General features: G+C 34.6%; 1 protein-coding gene across 2 annotated transcripts; it reads left to right on the plus strand.

The window, feature by feature from the left end:
• Nucleotides 1–6731: 6731 nt before the first annotated feature.
• Nucleotides 6732–13261, plus strand: LOC112501072 (histone-lysine N-methyltransferase ASHR3). Of its 2 annotated transcripts, XM_025104724.1 has the most exons (12): nucleotides 6732–6874; nucleotides 6951–7144; nucleotides 7618–7767; nucleotides 9505–9669; nucleotides 9967–9993; nucleotides 10267–10384; nucleotides 10507–10603; nucleotides 11030–11123; nucleotides 11224–11302; nucleotides 11442–11613; nucleotides 12425–12505; nucleotides 13059–13261. In XM_025104724.1, the coding sequence occupies exons 2-12, from the start codon at nucleotides 6983–6985 to the stop codon at nucleotides 13207–13209; spliced, it is 1296 nt and encodes a 431-aa protein (XP_024960492.1). In that variant the 5' UTR covers nucleotides 6732–6874; nucleotides 6951–6982; the 3' UTR covers nucleotides 13210–13261. The 2 variants fall into 2 exon arrangements, with proteins under 2 accessions (XP_024960492.1, XP_024960491.1); XM_025104723.1 differs by having other exon boundaries at nucleotides 6732–7144.
• The last annotated feature ends 2646 nt before the right edge of the window (nucleotides 13262–15907 follow it).

Genomic DNA, 15907 nt, shown 5'->3' on the forward strand with positions numbered 1-15907 from the left:
AGAAATTGGACTTCTCTTAGCCAGAACTCACACTTAGACAATTTTGCATACAACTTTTCTCTTTTTAACAATTCCAGTACCAGACGAAGATGTCTTGCATGCTCTTCTTCATTTTTAGAGTATATAAGAATATCATCGATAAATACAATAACGAATTTATCAAGATATTCCTTACATACCCTATTCATCGTATCCATAAAGGCTGCAGGTGCATTAGTTAAACCGAATGACATAACTAAGAATTCATGATGTCCATACCTTGTTCTAAATGCTGTTATGGCCACATCTTCTTCTCTGACCTTGAGCTGATGATATCCAGACCTCAAATCGATTTTAGAGAAATAACTTGCTCCCACTAGTTGATCAAACAAGTCATCAATCCTTGGTAAAGGATATTTGTTTTTGATTGTCAACTTATTCAGTTCACGATAGTCTATACACATTTGCATAGACCCATATTTCTTTTTAACAAATAAGATTGGAGCACCCCAAGGTGAAGTACTGGGTCTAATAAATCCCTTATTTGTTAAATCTTCAATTGTGCCACCAATTCTTTCAGTTCGGATGGAGCTAAACGATATGGCGCCTTTGCTACAGGTGCAACCCCTGCTATTAAATCGATTATGAATTCAATAACTCTATCTGGTGGTAATCCAAATAAGTCTTCTGGAAAGACTTCTGAATATTCACTAACAATCGGAATTACTTCTTCTTTTCTCTTTTCTTTCTTCAAATCAATTACATATGCCAAACATCCTTGGCATTTCTTCCGAATACTTTTMTRGGCTTTCATTACTGACAAAATACTGGTATGGTGATTCTGACGATCACCATAAATAACAACTGTCCCTTGGTCTGGCATGATTATTCTGATCATCTTCTGATTACAAACAATACTAGCCTGATACTTTGGCAACCAGTCCATACCCACTACTACGTCAAATTCTTTCATCGGCATGGGAAATAACCGGATTGGAAACTCATAACCCTCAATAGCAATAATGCAGTTATTGAACACACTAGTAACAGTTTCTTGACTATTAGCAGTATCAACTACTAATTCGTCATCAAGTAACGCARAATTCAAACATGCAATTTGAGCAAATAATGGTGATACAAATGAATAATTTGCACCAGAGTCAAATAACACCTTAGCACGTTTTGAATTCAGAAGRAATGTACCTGTTACTATATCTGGGGTTGCTTCTGCCTCGTTCTTTGTCATTTGAAATGATCTACCCCTGGTTCCACTCTGACATCCCCTCGGTGCACTAGGCCTTCCACGATTACTGGGAGTATTTCCTCCCATTGTCAGACAAGGAGCTTTCAATTGTGGACAATTTGGTCTAATGTGGTCAGGTGAATTGCACTGAAAACATCTTTTGGGTATAGTGCAGTCCCTTGACAAATGACCTGTCTCTCCACAATGATAACATCTCTTAGGTTCAGAAGGACAACTTCCCTGGTGTATCTGTTGACACTGCGGACATGTTCTAACAAAAGGTAACTGAGGAACACGACTATTTGATTTAATAAATTTGGGTCTTCGAAAACCAACGAAAGATCCTTCCCACTTTCTTTTCTCAACAAATTTCTCTTCACCTTGTCGATTCTTATTTCTTTCAGTAACTTCGACAGCATTAACAACTAAAGAAAAAGTTTCAGGGTTCATAGCAATCACGAACTCTCGGATAGAAGGTTTCAGACCCCAAATATATCTTTATACTTTTCGAGATTCTGAAAATACATAATGCTCAGCAAATCGGGAAAACTCAATAAATTTCTCAGTATATTCCTGCACATATCTGTTCCCTTGCTCTAACTTAAGAAAATCTTCCTCCATTTGTCTTACTGCTGTCATAGGACAGAATTGTGTTTTAAATTTACTCACAAATTCTTCCCAATACATTATTTGCAGTATATTCGGTTGTGCCGAGGACTCCACATCCCACCAATATAAGGCATTAGATTTGAGCATGGGTACTGCAAATCTAACCTTATCTTCTTCAGAACACCTACTAGTGTTAAATACCGATTCAATCTCTTTTATCCAGCACATTGCTTTAACTGGATCTCTTTCTCCTGAAAAGGTTGGAGGTTTACATGTCAGAAACATTTTTATATCTCCTCCCCGATTGTTGCTGCCTGCTGAAGGAACTGGAGGATTAATTCCAACTCGCTCAGTTTCTACTCTAGCTGGCAGTCCCATAATAGATACTAGAGTTTCCCTTAGTTTTCTCATTTCTTCTGCTAATCCTTTCTAGTTATGAACTCAGATTGTTGTCTCTGCTCCTGTTGAACATTTCCAGAGTGGGATTCCTCATGTTCAGAATGTATTTCAGTTTGACCCCTTCCATGTGACTGACTTCTTCCTCTACCACGTCCCCTTGGTCTTCCCCGACCTCTATTTCTGGACATGCTAGTTGGAAGATTAACAGGTGACTCTTCCCTTTCCTCAGATACATGGCGAGCAGTTCTCTCTGACCTTCGCGATTGATTAGACATCTGCAGATATTTTAGTATTAAATATCACGTATTTACATTCTCAAATATAATATGGTGTCCAAGTACAGATATGTACCTGTAAATTCATAATTACATTGGYCATTTGTAATTCGAATTCACCTTACATACTGTTCTCTTTAACCCATTATATTTTATTCCCAGTGATACTAATAATGTCTAGGACTCTTAACATGCAAATGACAGTTTAAGTTTAGGGATCATGCTTTGAATACCTAAATCTCTTAAACTAAGGCTCTGATACCACTTCTGTAACACCCCCATACTTCACTTTTGCATAAAACACATATTTCATTACATAGAAACATGAATTACATCAAAATGTCCCACTAGTACAAGGATTGTTATATGTACAAAATCTACATACAAAATTTCCAAAACAAATCCTGTACTACWACATGTAATATAACATGTATCTTCCAAAAGCAGACAATAGGTTAGGAAAATAATCACATTTTCCCTTTCCCTTTWATATTCCCGGACCCAACTATTCATGCATTGTATAATTTAAAACAGAAAATGAGGGTTAGACCATACGGGTCTAGTGAGTAAATCCCCTATTTGCAAATGCAGGGTGATGAACACCAAAATATGATAATGTAATTTTGGCTTAGAAATATACTGCAATATAACAATTGATGCAGCTCACAATATCATGCAAAAAGAAGYATATCCAAGAACCTCACTTCTTTAAAATATCTCTTAACAGAGATTTAACATTCCCAATACCAAAACTTTTTGAATTAAAATACCATTCCTTTAACAGGAAAGATTTAAGGCAAAACTTACCTGATATGACAAACCATTTTCCCTTTCTCAATAACATCTAAATTATTACTTCTAAATAGGAATAATATCTTTAATTCATCAGGTCACAAAGAAATGATGATTCAAAGTTATTAACTTCAATTTAGTAATAATAATAAGAGTCATAATAATAATATCCACATATGACAATGCCACCCTTATTCAAAGTACACCTCTCCTTGATATGCCACCCTTATTCCTCCAATAAAACAGAGCTACTTATCAGAACAGACATAAGTCACCACGTTTGAAAGTACTCATTCCCAGTTCAAAGCCAGAACAGACAAAAGTCACCACGTCTGGGGGAACTACCATTTAAAACTCACTTCCATACCAAAACAGACTTACGTCACCACGCTTGATAGGAAGGTTTATAGTTTTGTACCAAAACAGACTTACGTCACCACGCTTGGTAGAAACATTTCACAAAACCCCGTTCCAATACCAAAACAGACTTACGTCACCACGCTTGGTAGGAACATATCATTTATTTTAAAAGATATAAAATAATCATTTTATGAATCATAAATAAATAAACATTAAAAACTTATAAAATTTTCAATATAAAACTATCCGGACAAGTTATCCGGATTTGAAATCCGGAGAACACTGTCCCCTTTTGTCCGGTTTACTAATCCGGACAACACATCTCAAATACTTGTCCAATTTATTCAACTTTGTTCGGATACTAGTCCGGACAACACATCACACCTTCATTGAATGGTTTAACACTTAGAATAAAATTCATATTGAACGGATAACAAATCCGGTCAACAATCCGTTCAAGACTCGCCCGGTTTAAGACTAAACCGCTCACCACACTCACCCGGTTTACCAACTCCGGACAACAAACCGCTCAAGGTTTGCCCGGTTTAAACTAGTCCGGTCACTAAGCCGCTCAAGGCTTGTCCGGTTTAAAACAATCTGGTCAATAAACCTCTCAAGGCTTGTCCGGTTTAAACACTTAGACAATATAATCAAAATTCAATTTCAAAGGATAAGAATACGAAACATACTAATAAAATCAATAGTAAATTTTTATGCAAAAGATTTAGAAACCACTCACCTTAAAGACTTTTTAAAACCAAATGCTTGCAATCCACTTCTTTGAAACACAATTTCTTGCAATCCGGATGACTTCTTTAAAAGCACTCTCAAATTCTCAAAGACAATGAAAAGTAAATGAAGGGGGGGTAACCCTCTTTTATACCCACCAAAGGGGGAAGGCCTGCTAACCGCCTTCCCCTCCCCCTTTGCCACCTCCTACAATTAAACACACACATGCATACACCCACGTATGCACAACTCATATCCAAATTTTCTTATGCATGCATGCCTACCATATATATATATATTTCTACATTCACACATAATATCATACATAAAATCACGTTCTGCACATACTAGCACATATCAAAATATTATGTTATTACGTAATTATTAAATCAGATAATCACGTATTAAATAACTTGGGTAATAACCAGGATCTGGTTATCACATTATCAATTCTAAATTATACTATAATAAAAAATCGAATTAAAGAAATTACAAAAAAAGAACTTTTAAATGTTTAATTTGATACTAAAATTGATATATTTTTTTTTTCAAAATTTTGTGATACTTTCAAATATATATATATATATTTTTAAAATTAAAAAGATTATCATTTTTTCAGTATCACATAAAATCGTATTATAATGAAGCATTAAAATCGAGATGTATTTCGCTGCATTGTGCAAGTACCCTCCTAGTTATATAATATATATATATATCTTCTTCTTTCCCCACTTCCTAAACCACCCTCCTCTTCCCTTCTTAAACCTCCCTCCAAATTCGTTTGAAATGAAGACGTGATGGAAGAATACACAAATTCGAGAAAAATACCAATGGATCACCCAGATAATCCCCGAATGATCTGTCACTGATTTGAATTACCTATCGACTTTTATCGACATATTTTCCAGGAAAAAGTTCGTAGACACACGTGTTTCATTTAATAGTGTGTGTTTCCATTTCAAAATGGATCTTGGGGCAAGATCAAAAACGACCACACTCACCTTCAAAGAGAATAAACAGATTAGATGCATTAATGAAAACCCAAAAGAACCGAAATTTGTTGAAATTTGCTTGTTGGATGGAACTGTAGATGGTGTCGATGTTGCTTCGGCTTTGAGTGGATTTGCAGACGCTCAATCATGTAAATGAAGACTAAAGATTTGAAAAACACGGGGTTTTGTGCGCAGTTAGATCTTTGCTTTCTTATTTATTTTAAATTCCCTACAACTTGAGTAGCTAATTAGAAAAAAAGGGATGTAAAAAGACTAAATTACCCATGACTTAATGTACTTTTTAAAATACAGTTAGGTAGAGGGACGAATAATGAAATAAATTGCAAACCAAGATGATGAAAAAAGTAGTTTTTAAAACCCAAGGACGATAATAATAATAAACAACAAACTACAAGGACTAAAATTATAATTTACTCACAAGTTCATCAATATTTTAAAGGTTAAATGTATAAATAATTTCATAAATTTTCTTATTATAACATTTTATTTTTGTTTTTATTTATTAGAGCAATGTACTTCTAAATAAATTTTTATTAAGGCATCATACTTTAAAAAATCTACCTATTATAGCAATGCTAACCTGTTACCTTTTCAACCGGTTAACCCTTGACTTTTTGTTGCTTGTGTAGCTTTAATGAAATGATGTGGATGACACATCATTTTGATGACTTAACTAAAATACAAATAAAAACATATTTCAAATTATTATTAGTGATTTTCATTTTTCATTAATATGATTTAAAAAACATTTTTTTGACTTTTTCTTATTAAGTTGCATGCAAATTAAATATTTTAGAGTAAAATATTTTTTAAATAAATATGATACATTATTTTCGAGATATATTTTGTCTGTAAAAAAAGTAACACTTCTTATTTTATGTTGTTAAAAAATGTTAACGAAATAAATTGTGATCTACACTGGGTAAATTTTTCAAAGTATAATGTCCTAATAAAAAATAGTTTGAAAGTATATTGTTATAATAATTTTTTTTTAAATGAAAATAGATTGTTATTTTATGTATTTTGTCAAAATTTTAAAATCAAAATAAACCGTTAACAATTTAAAAGGGAGAAATCGTTGAATTTTCCTGAAACTTTTTCCCTCTAAATTTCAATGTAATGGATGGTCCAAGGACATTTTGGTAAATTCACTCTTTTTCGTTTTCTTTACCTCCGAAAATTTCAGACTTCCCGCCGAGAAAACGAAAGACATTTTGCATCAAAGACCCTCCACATCCACACACACACATTCTCTCTCTCACACGCACAAACACCACCAGATATCTCTCTGTGTGTGTGTATGTGTGCGTGTATGTGTGTGTATGTGTGTGCTGTTCTTTGGCTCAACAAAATCTTGATAGGAGGAAGCAGATAAATCACATACTCATTTTGCCCTAATTTATTTTGTCTGAAATTTTTGAACAAGGGTTTATATACACATGATTATCGCAACGATGCCTGATTTAGGCAATCTTGTAAGCATGTCTTCTCTTACACTATCTCGTTGCACTAATAATACTTCAAGACCAAACTGCGATTTGGGTGACCCAGGTTCTGCTAAAGAAGCAGAAACCCCTTTTCTGATGCAAGATCAAAGTAGTCGACAAAAGTGTGTTAAGATCAAGAAGTCGGTGGAATCGAAGAGTACGGATGATTATTTGGGTGATTGGGTTGCGAAGAATGTCGAGTTGGGGATTCCTGAATCAAAATTGTTTCTCCCGTTCCTTGTTGGAGCACCCAAACTGGTAGAATTTCTATATTCTGTTATGTAATGAAAACTGACGTTAGCAGTGAATATGTCCCTAAATTTATGGCAGGTTCAAAGAATCGTTTATTGGATTATTATTCATCAATACCTAAAATGATTAGTAAAACCCATGGTGTCTCTCCAGTGATCACGTTTTTGGTATATTATCATAGTTTGTTCACACAGCAAGTTAGTTGTGATCATGTTTGTTATCATTTAAGTGATTTTGTATTCAAGATTGTTATATGCTGAGACCAGTGACCCCAGATTGGAACAACACAACTGTTTTTTTTTCTTGGTGATTCTGGGTTACTCACTTATTGCAATTTGATTGGGGTTGGAATCTGAATATAAATTCTTGTGCTGTGGTTCACACCGATTCATTTAGGGTATGCAAAATCTGAACATGGAATGATGGAACAATGATTTGTTTTTGAATATGTGACGAATAACTTTCGTAATTCATTTCAGGCTGAGTGTCTTGTATGTGAGAGTGTAATATACCCTGGAGAGGAGGTAGCATGTGTTGTTCGTGATTGTAAAGGTTCTTATCACCTGACATGTGCAAGAGACTGGCTTGGATTATCACCATCATCAAAATCATTCAAGTGTCCTCAACATGTATGCCTTTTCTTTTCTATTTTTACTTTGGTTTGTTATCTTTATTATATACATAATACATCTAATTGCTTTTGATATCTTATCATGCTTCTTTTACTTCTATGTATCTCACAACATGTTGCATCTTACAAGTAATATGCTCATTCTGGTTCATTAGTGAGCCGATAGTCATGCTTTTCTCTGTCCTTGGATACATTCTTGATTAAAAAAAGACTAATTTAAGCTGTTTCATACTTTCTTTTAGGTGGTTTACCCTAATTAACTTTGATGAATAACATTTCAGTGAAGTTCATTGAAGCTCACTTATAAATGATGGGTGCCTTTAGCTTTTGGCTGGGCTAACATGTATGCTAGATAGAAAGCTCTTTGTTGCATGCTCATTCTACTACTAGTGTGAGTTGACATAGACCTTGCATTTCGTAGTCATTTTGTTATCAACTTGTAGTTATTTTTCTGTTTGCTGTTGAGAATAATGAAATTCGTGAGGTAATTCTGAAATAGTTGGATCTACGCAGCCCTTAAAGTGCCAACGAATGGGGAAGAAAATGTGTTTTCTTCCACAAAGTCGAAATTAGATTATCTGTACTTCCATAGGTGATCTGCAATGATAGAATGTAATCGCTGACTTACCATGTATACTGGGTTTGTACTATTGCACAACTACTTTAAAAGCACATGTGATGTATGTATTAACTATTAAAAAAATCATGAAAGAGGTGACGAGATACATTGATAAGGATCATCAACCTTAATATAATTAGATGGCTTTGGCAACTTAACAATTTCAATCGAACTATTGGAGTCCTACATCGGCTAGACACGGATCATTAAACTTGTATATATATGGGGATCCTCTCTATCTGCAAAGGCTCTTTTAGAGAGAGATTCAAAGGGGTTCCACACATCCTATCATAAGATTAGAGCCTAAGTATACCACTTTAAGGACTTGACACTTTGGGACAATCTATGCCCATTTAGCCCCCTTTCGACACTTTTTGACAATGTGCGTCTGTTTAGCCTCTGTTGGATGGGGTGTGTTGGAGTCCCACATTGGCTAGACTTGGACCATTTATCCTTGATATATGTTGGAACCTCCCTTTTTTCTCAAGAGCTTTTTTGGATAGTAATTTGATAGGGTTTCACATATTCTCATAGGAACCACAGTCTACCATCGGGACATCTTTGCCTGTCTAGCCTGTGTTGGAGGGGGTGTTAGAGCMTCGCATCCTAGATTTGGGCACTTTCTCTTCAATATATGTTGGATCCCTCTTTTCTCTCCTTACAGGCTCTTTTGGAGAGTAATTTGATGGGGTTCCACAAATTCTCACACGAACTCTATACCAATATCCTCAAATCGATTAGGTAATGAAAAAATTAGAAAAGGCAATACATAAGTTAAATACTCTCACTCCAAAAGATGATGATAACACATCAGACAATTTAAACTGCATAACAGTTATTGGGTTGAAAAAATTGGAGATGGAAAACTGAAAACATCTGTGTCAATTCTGATTTGAAAAAAGTACTGTGTTAGAACTTACGAAATTGAAAACCGACTCCAAATTGGAATTGATGGAATGAAACTGATATCCAAAAGGGTAATAGATGGAAAACAACCTGAATTTTGTAACTTCAATTCTGCACAAATTATATGTATGATAATACCTGTATGCTCAGTTTTTCTTTCTAATACCCTCCTGGAATATTCGTCTGTGATTAACATCTTTTATTCAATAGGCATGTTTCCTATGCAAAAAGAAAATTCACTTATGGCGGTGTTCACGATGCCATTTAGCATCACATGACAAGTGTGCAGCATACCCGGAGTATGTGTTGCGTTCTAATGACCTCCCTTCGCAAACAGTGTGTTGGAGGCATGCTACCGATTGGCCACCATTAAAGGTCAATCTCTTCCTTCATCAGCATAGTTATCATGTTTTCTTGTGAATGTTTTGATATTTCATTGCTTCCTTGTTAGTCATTTGTGTCGCCGGCTTTATCTCTTAATCAGTTTATCATTTATGTCGCTGGCTTTATCTTCTTATCAGATGAATCTCAATGTACATTAAGGTTTCTTAATCAAGTAGCACACCTGCTACAACATTTTTCATTCTATTTCTTTCTAGGTTTTCTTAGTCGATCCTCATTTTGATTAATTAGGCTGGATGACAGGACTGATGTATTTTGTTGAATAAGCAGCCTGCAGTTCCAACTAATAATATAGAGGTGAGACTTCTATCAACCTTTTACTATTATGTCATTTAACGGATGTGAACTTTCTTTAATGAAGTTTTAAATAATCATTCTGTTTAACTTTCCTTTTTATACATGAGTTCCCATTTTGATACCAAAAACATCAATCATTTTGAGGCATGATCCATTTTTTATGAGGCCGAGAACTAATTGAACTCTTTTTAATATCCTCTAATTTATGTGTTACTCCTTGTGCTTAACTTTACAATATTGATTACAGGCTAACCGTTTGCCTATATATAATAGGAACTCTTTGGTCGTATACCACTACCATATATGGTGGAGGAGTTCAAGATTGATCCCATGTTGAAAGACACGATGGAGAACAAACTGGAGCCACCTCCATATGTGCATATTAGGCGCAGTATCCTTGGCATGATGTGGTTCCTCAATTTATTCATTGTTTGACTGAGACTATTCATAAATCATGTCAAGGAAGACTGATTGAGTGCTCACATAACGTGCACTATCCTCAACTAAAATTAGATATCTACCTTGTAAAGAAAAAACGTTACGACACTAATAGGAGTATAGGATGCACTGACTGCAGTTCTAGCACATGCTCTGAAGATTGTGTATGCAGGTATTTTGTACTGCTATAGTGTTCTATTGCTATTTGATTTACTCATTTACATTTGTCATTGATTTTGCTAAGACTTGGACCATTTCATCTCAATGTATGTCCGACCCCCTTCTCTCCTTAGGGGTTCTTTTGGAGAGTAATCTAATGGGATTCCACATATACATTCTCACATGGTATCAGAGCCAAGTCTACCACTCTAAGGGACTCGACACTGTGGGGTAATCTATATCCGTCTAGTCCCCTCTCGACACTCTGGGACAATTTGTAGCGTCTGTTGGTGTTTAGAGTCCCACATCGGCTATCTTTGACCGTTTCTTCTTGATATATTTTGGAACCTCCCTTCTCTCCTCAACGGCTCTTTTGGAGAGTAATGTGATAGGGTTGCACAGATTCTGCCGATAAATGACATTACCTTTGATTGAACAGGCTTCAATGTATAAGCTGTTCAAAGGCTTGTCGATGTTCAGAAATATGCACAAACAAGCCCTTTCGGAAAGACAAAAAGATCAAGATTGTTCTGGTAAGCTCACTATAGAAGTTGATGATATTTTAAATTTCATTCAAAATATACCATGCTTATACTAACAATGTGTCTTTCTTCATTTTTGGTTGGTTTTTAGACTGACAGTTGTGGTTGGGGTGTAGAGGCTGCTGAAGCTATCAAAAAGGGTGAATTCATCATAGAATATGTTGGGGAAGGTAACTGTTAGATGCCTTTTCTTCAAGATTGGATTTCTTATATAAAGTTCCCACAATGGTTGATTACTATTTGTGAAGTTGTAATAAACTATTATTACCTTCTATTAGTTTTAACCGAGTTATTAACTTACTTTTTCAGTTATTAGTGATGCTTTATGTGAGCAGCGGCTTTGGGACATGAAGCACCAGGGCATTAAAAACTTCTATATGTGTGAAATTCGAAAAGATTTCACCATTGATGCTACTTTCAAGGGGAACGCCTCTCGGTTCCTAAATCATAGTTGTGGTCCTAATTGTAATCTGGAAAAATGGTAAGCATGAAGAACCTCATAGTTGCTTTGCTAGTTCTTTGATCATTAGATTGTAGTCTGAAGTTAGATAAGTTTCAAATGTTGAAATTTGATGTAATCCTGGGTCTAAACTTGCATATAGTCTTTGTTTGCCATCCTCCATTTTAACTGATGCTTCTTTAGGACATCATAGACCAGTGAGAGAGTCTTATTTACGTATCTTTCAGGTTCAAAGATGCATATTTAGGAACTTGTTTTGTCCAGAACTAAGTTCATAGGATAGATATCAACTATTAGGCTCCTTTGTCCGCAAATAAATGTCCTCTCTTGATCGAAGTCTCAATCTAAGATTTCCTTGTCATCCACTAGTAACAATTACAACTATTGATGACATTGATTTTTCTTTTCACAGATTTCCCTATTTTGCGAGAGTTAAGGGACATTTTAGATATTTGATTAATAGTCAAACACTTTGACTTAAACAAAGCTTCCAGTGAACTGTTGCTTCTATTCTGGGAATTAACAGCGTAAATTTTTATGTAACGTTAGTTTGTAGAATTAGAATTACACAGATGGTATTAACCTTACATCGATGAAGCCAAATACCTTGAACAAATTTTGGGTTCTTGTTTTTATCTGAAGATTAGTTCATATGAACGTTTGTGATCAACTTATCTGATTGAATCTGGGAACTTATGCCTCCCTATATGTTCATGTAACAACTGAACATGGGCTGCCTTCTGTGCTTTTGAAACGGTTTGTATTTTAATCATACCAACACTTACTTTGGGATTCTTATAAGTAAATAAAACATGGCAATTTGTTTATTTAGGGATGTTGATGGGGAGACTCGTGTTGGTGTCTTTGCTGCTAGGTCTATCAAAGCTGGAGAACCATTGACATATGATTATCGGTATGAAACCTGTTTTTCTTTGTTATATTTTTGGTTCCATTATCTCAATGTGAGGCCTTGTAGTAATAGATGTGCATATAATGGTTGTGTTAAAAACCGTAGGTATTGGTTGAGCTGGAAAAGTTTGTGGTTGGATAGGTTAGAGTATTGACATGATCTTACCACTATTGACCTCTATGTCAAAATCATGTTACATAACAATAGGGAAAAGTTCATTTAGGAATCGTAAATATTTTGAGAATCAAGGAACCAAATATTCACAATGAAAGTACATAAGTATATGAATAACATGAAGATTCATCATGAATAGCAGATTAATCTCCAAATGAGCTTCTTGAGGGGTGAAGGGAGATTTCATCATATGTTGAGGATAAATGGTCCAAATCTAGCTGATGTATAACTCCAACATCCTGATATGCATCATGAATATTTGGTTCTCACGGTTCTGAAAATAGTTATGGTTACGTCAATAACTATTTGTGTCACAGGTTTTAAATTGATTTTTCCGATTGACTTGTATGTTATGTAAAGATTGTTAGAAGTGTTATTTTAGGTTTGTGCAATTTGGGGCGGAGGTAAAGTGCCATTGTGGCGCTTCAAGTTGTCAAGGGTATCTTGGTACAAAAAAGAAGATGGCGAAGTTGGAACTGCTTGACTGGGGTGCAAAGCGTCGTAGAACAACAACTGCTACCATCAGAACATGAACGAATCATACTAACGACAAAGGTCAGTCAGTAGTATTACAAATGAATAAAAGAAAAGGGTATAGTTGGATTTGTTTCACTTAGATCGCTTTTTGGTTATGTTCATTGTTTACATATTCATGTTACTTTTTGATCCTAATGTTATTATCTGTTTAATGAAACACAAGTATGCATGTGAATGTATGTGTCTCAGCATGCTATGATCATATGTGAATAAAAGTTGGACATACTTTCATCATATCCACAATGATCATATGCATGAGACCCGTAAGACCAGTTCTCAACCTTTGGATTAGATTTACAATATGAACATTCATAATCACAAAATTGGCACAAGGCTTCTCAATAATCACAAAATTGCCATTATACAACTTTAGACCATTAGATCATTAGCTTATAAAGTTGATCAATGAACATAAATTGGTCTTATGGGTCTCACCAAAAACCTTGTCTCACGTGAACCCAACCCTATATATATATACATACATGTATATACATATATATATATATAGATATATATATGGGGAAGATTTTTTGTTAACCAAAAAATAGGTGATAATTTTGTGAACTTGTTGGACTAATCAAAATCATTCTTTAATCATGGTTATCTCAAATGTTAGAGTCAATGATTAGTATACAAATATTTTTCATTTGTAAGTTACTTCATTGAATTAAATGGGATGTTACAAAAAAATAATAGCTTGTTTTTTTAGGGATGATAATGATATCATCCTTTTCAATGATTTGGATGATTTCTCTGTTTCTGGTGTTCATTAATAAACCTAGTTCACATGATGTTCATGCATGAACTAGAGACATTAATACACAAATAACCGATCAAAGGTTTTTTAGTGAATAATTTTTATAGCTACCAACTTCTGTTATTTATCATATAAATGTTCATTGATGAACTAATAAACCGTTCCTAAGTGAACAAATAAAATATGATTGATTTCAGTTTCAAAACGGTGAAGGAGATTCATGGGAACTGAAATCGATGCATGATAAAAGCTTCTAATTTTTTCAAATTTACCTTGTTTATTATTGTCCAATGTTCATTATGACACATCACGCGTTCATTTTACTATTATTATAAAAAATGACACTGATGCTTAACCTTTAGATTGAATAAATTAAATGTCATAATTGGTTTACATAGCTAACACCAAATATATGATTAACAAATGAACGAGCCCTTATATATACACACAAATACATATACGTATACAGGTCAATTAATTGAGATATTTATAGAAACGATGAAAGTTTACTTATTATGATTTGGATATTATGAAAATGTATCAACATCATGATCAATATTTTATATTAAGAAACAATCGAGATATTCATTAAACTTGATAATTGGAGCATGAAAGTCATTTGTCATTGATAGTGATCTACGTATAAGCTTGAGAGAGAATATTCTAGAATGGAACTCTAAATTTCTTACAACGGAACTCTGATTTTTCTTTATCCGAACTTCGACTCTGCTAAGTCAGACTTTACACCTAGACATTTATCTGGTAGACTTCAAGTTTGATCAATACGGAATTTTGCATATCCTTACGGTTTTTGTGTAATGGTGATGATTAGTGTACGGATTCAGAGTTGAATTGAACAAAACCAAACTACGTTGTTAAGACTTTAGTCAAGGAAAGGATTATAAATCTCTTATGGTAATGATTTTTTGGAGAAATTTAATGGGAATGTCCGAGGTAGACCTTACGTATATTGAGGAAACTTTGATTAGTCAAGGTATTATATTGATTCAGCAGTGTTAGCGGGTGATCTGTTCATTAATGTTTATGCATGATTCCTTTACCACCCAGATAAAGCCGACATGGCTGTGAGTACTCTGATTCCAAAGGAGTATGACTAATTATAGCCGAATTGACTTTTGCAAATGCTACTAAAGTTCTGAATGCAAGGGAGAAGCGCATCGTAGTTTGATAGAGGGTGTTAGAAAATTTAGGAGTAAATTCACTTATGGGCAACATTAGTGGGAGTGAGCAGTTGAAGTTGAAAACCGACTTTCAAGGAGGTGTGACTCGCTAAAGGTTGGGAGACAACCAACGACGGGTAAGAAGAGTTTACCCGTTGGTATAGATGTTGTGTTCACCTTCGGTAGTGGTGTAATGTATCAAACGTTGAGGTTGAACCGAGTATTGATTATCGTGGAGCTCGACATAGCAGTTTTGGCTAGGAGGCAACCGAGTTCTTGTCTAAGGCCGAGTATGTTGGGTACCCTCCTACGAAAAAGGGCCGATTGGTTTGTGAAAATTTTATGCGGTTTGATGTTTTCGTCCTTGAATCGTACCCTCTTGGCGATGATCAAATAACGAGCCATCTGGCACATTTGATTTTATAAATCTTGTGAAATGTTCATATTTGGATTTTTGGACACTTTGATATAAATCTTTAGAGTATGTTATTTTGATCATTTATTTCATAAACGAAGATTTTGATCTTAATGCACTCTTAGCGTCTTTGATTTTGTAAACCATTTGGAAAATACATATTATTGTGTTATAAAGTATTTTGAAGATATAAATAGTATGATTTCGTTTGGAGAATGTCAATGATAGGTTTTTGAGTTAATCATACTTTTGGAGCATGTGTTTGTATAACCGTTTGTTAAATGCATTTTATTATTTATATGTCATGTTTATTTGACATGTTACATGCTTTGAGTGGGTGG

This window comes from Cynara cardunculus (genome assembly GCF_001531365.2).
Source record: "Cynara cardunculus var. scolymus isolate 2C chromosome LG 17, CcrdV1, whole genome shotgun sequence".
Classification (NCBI taxonomy): Eukaryota; Viridiplantae; Streptophyta; class Magnoliopsida; order Asterales; family Asteraceae; genus Cynara; species Cynara cardunculus.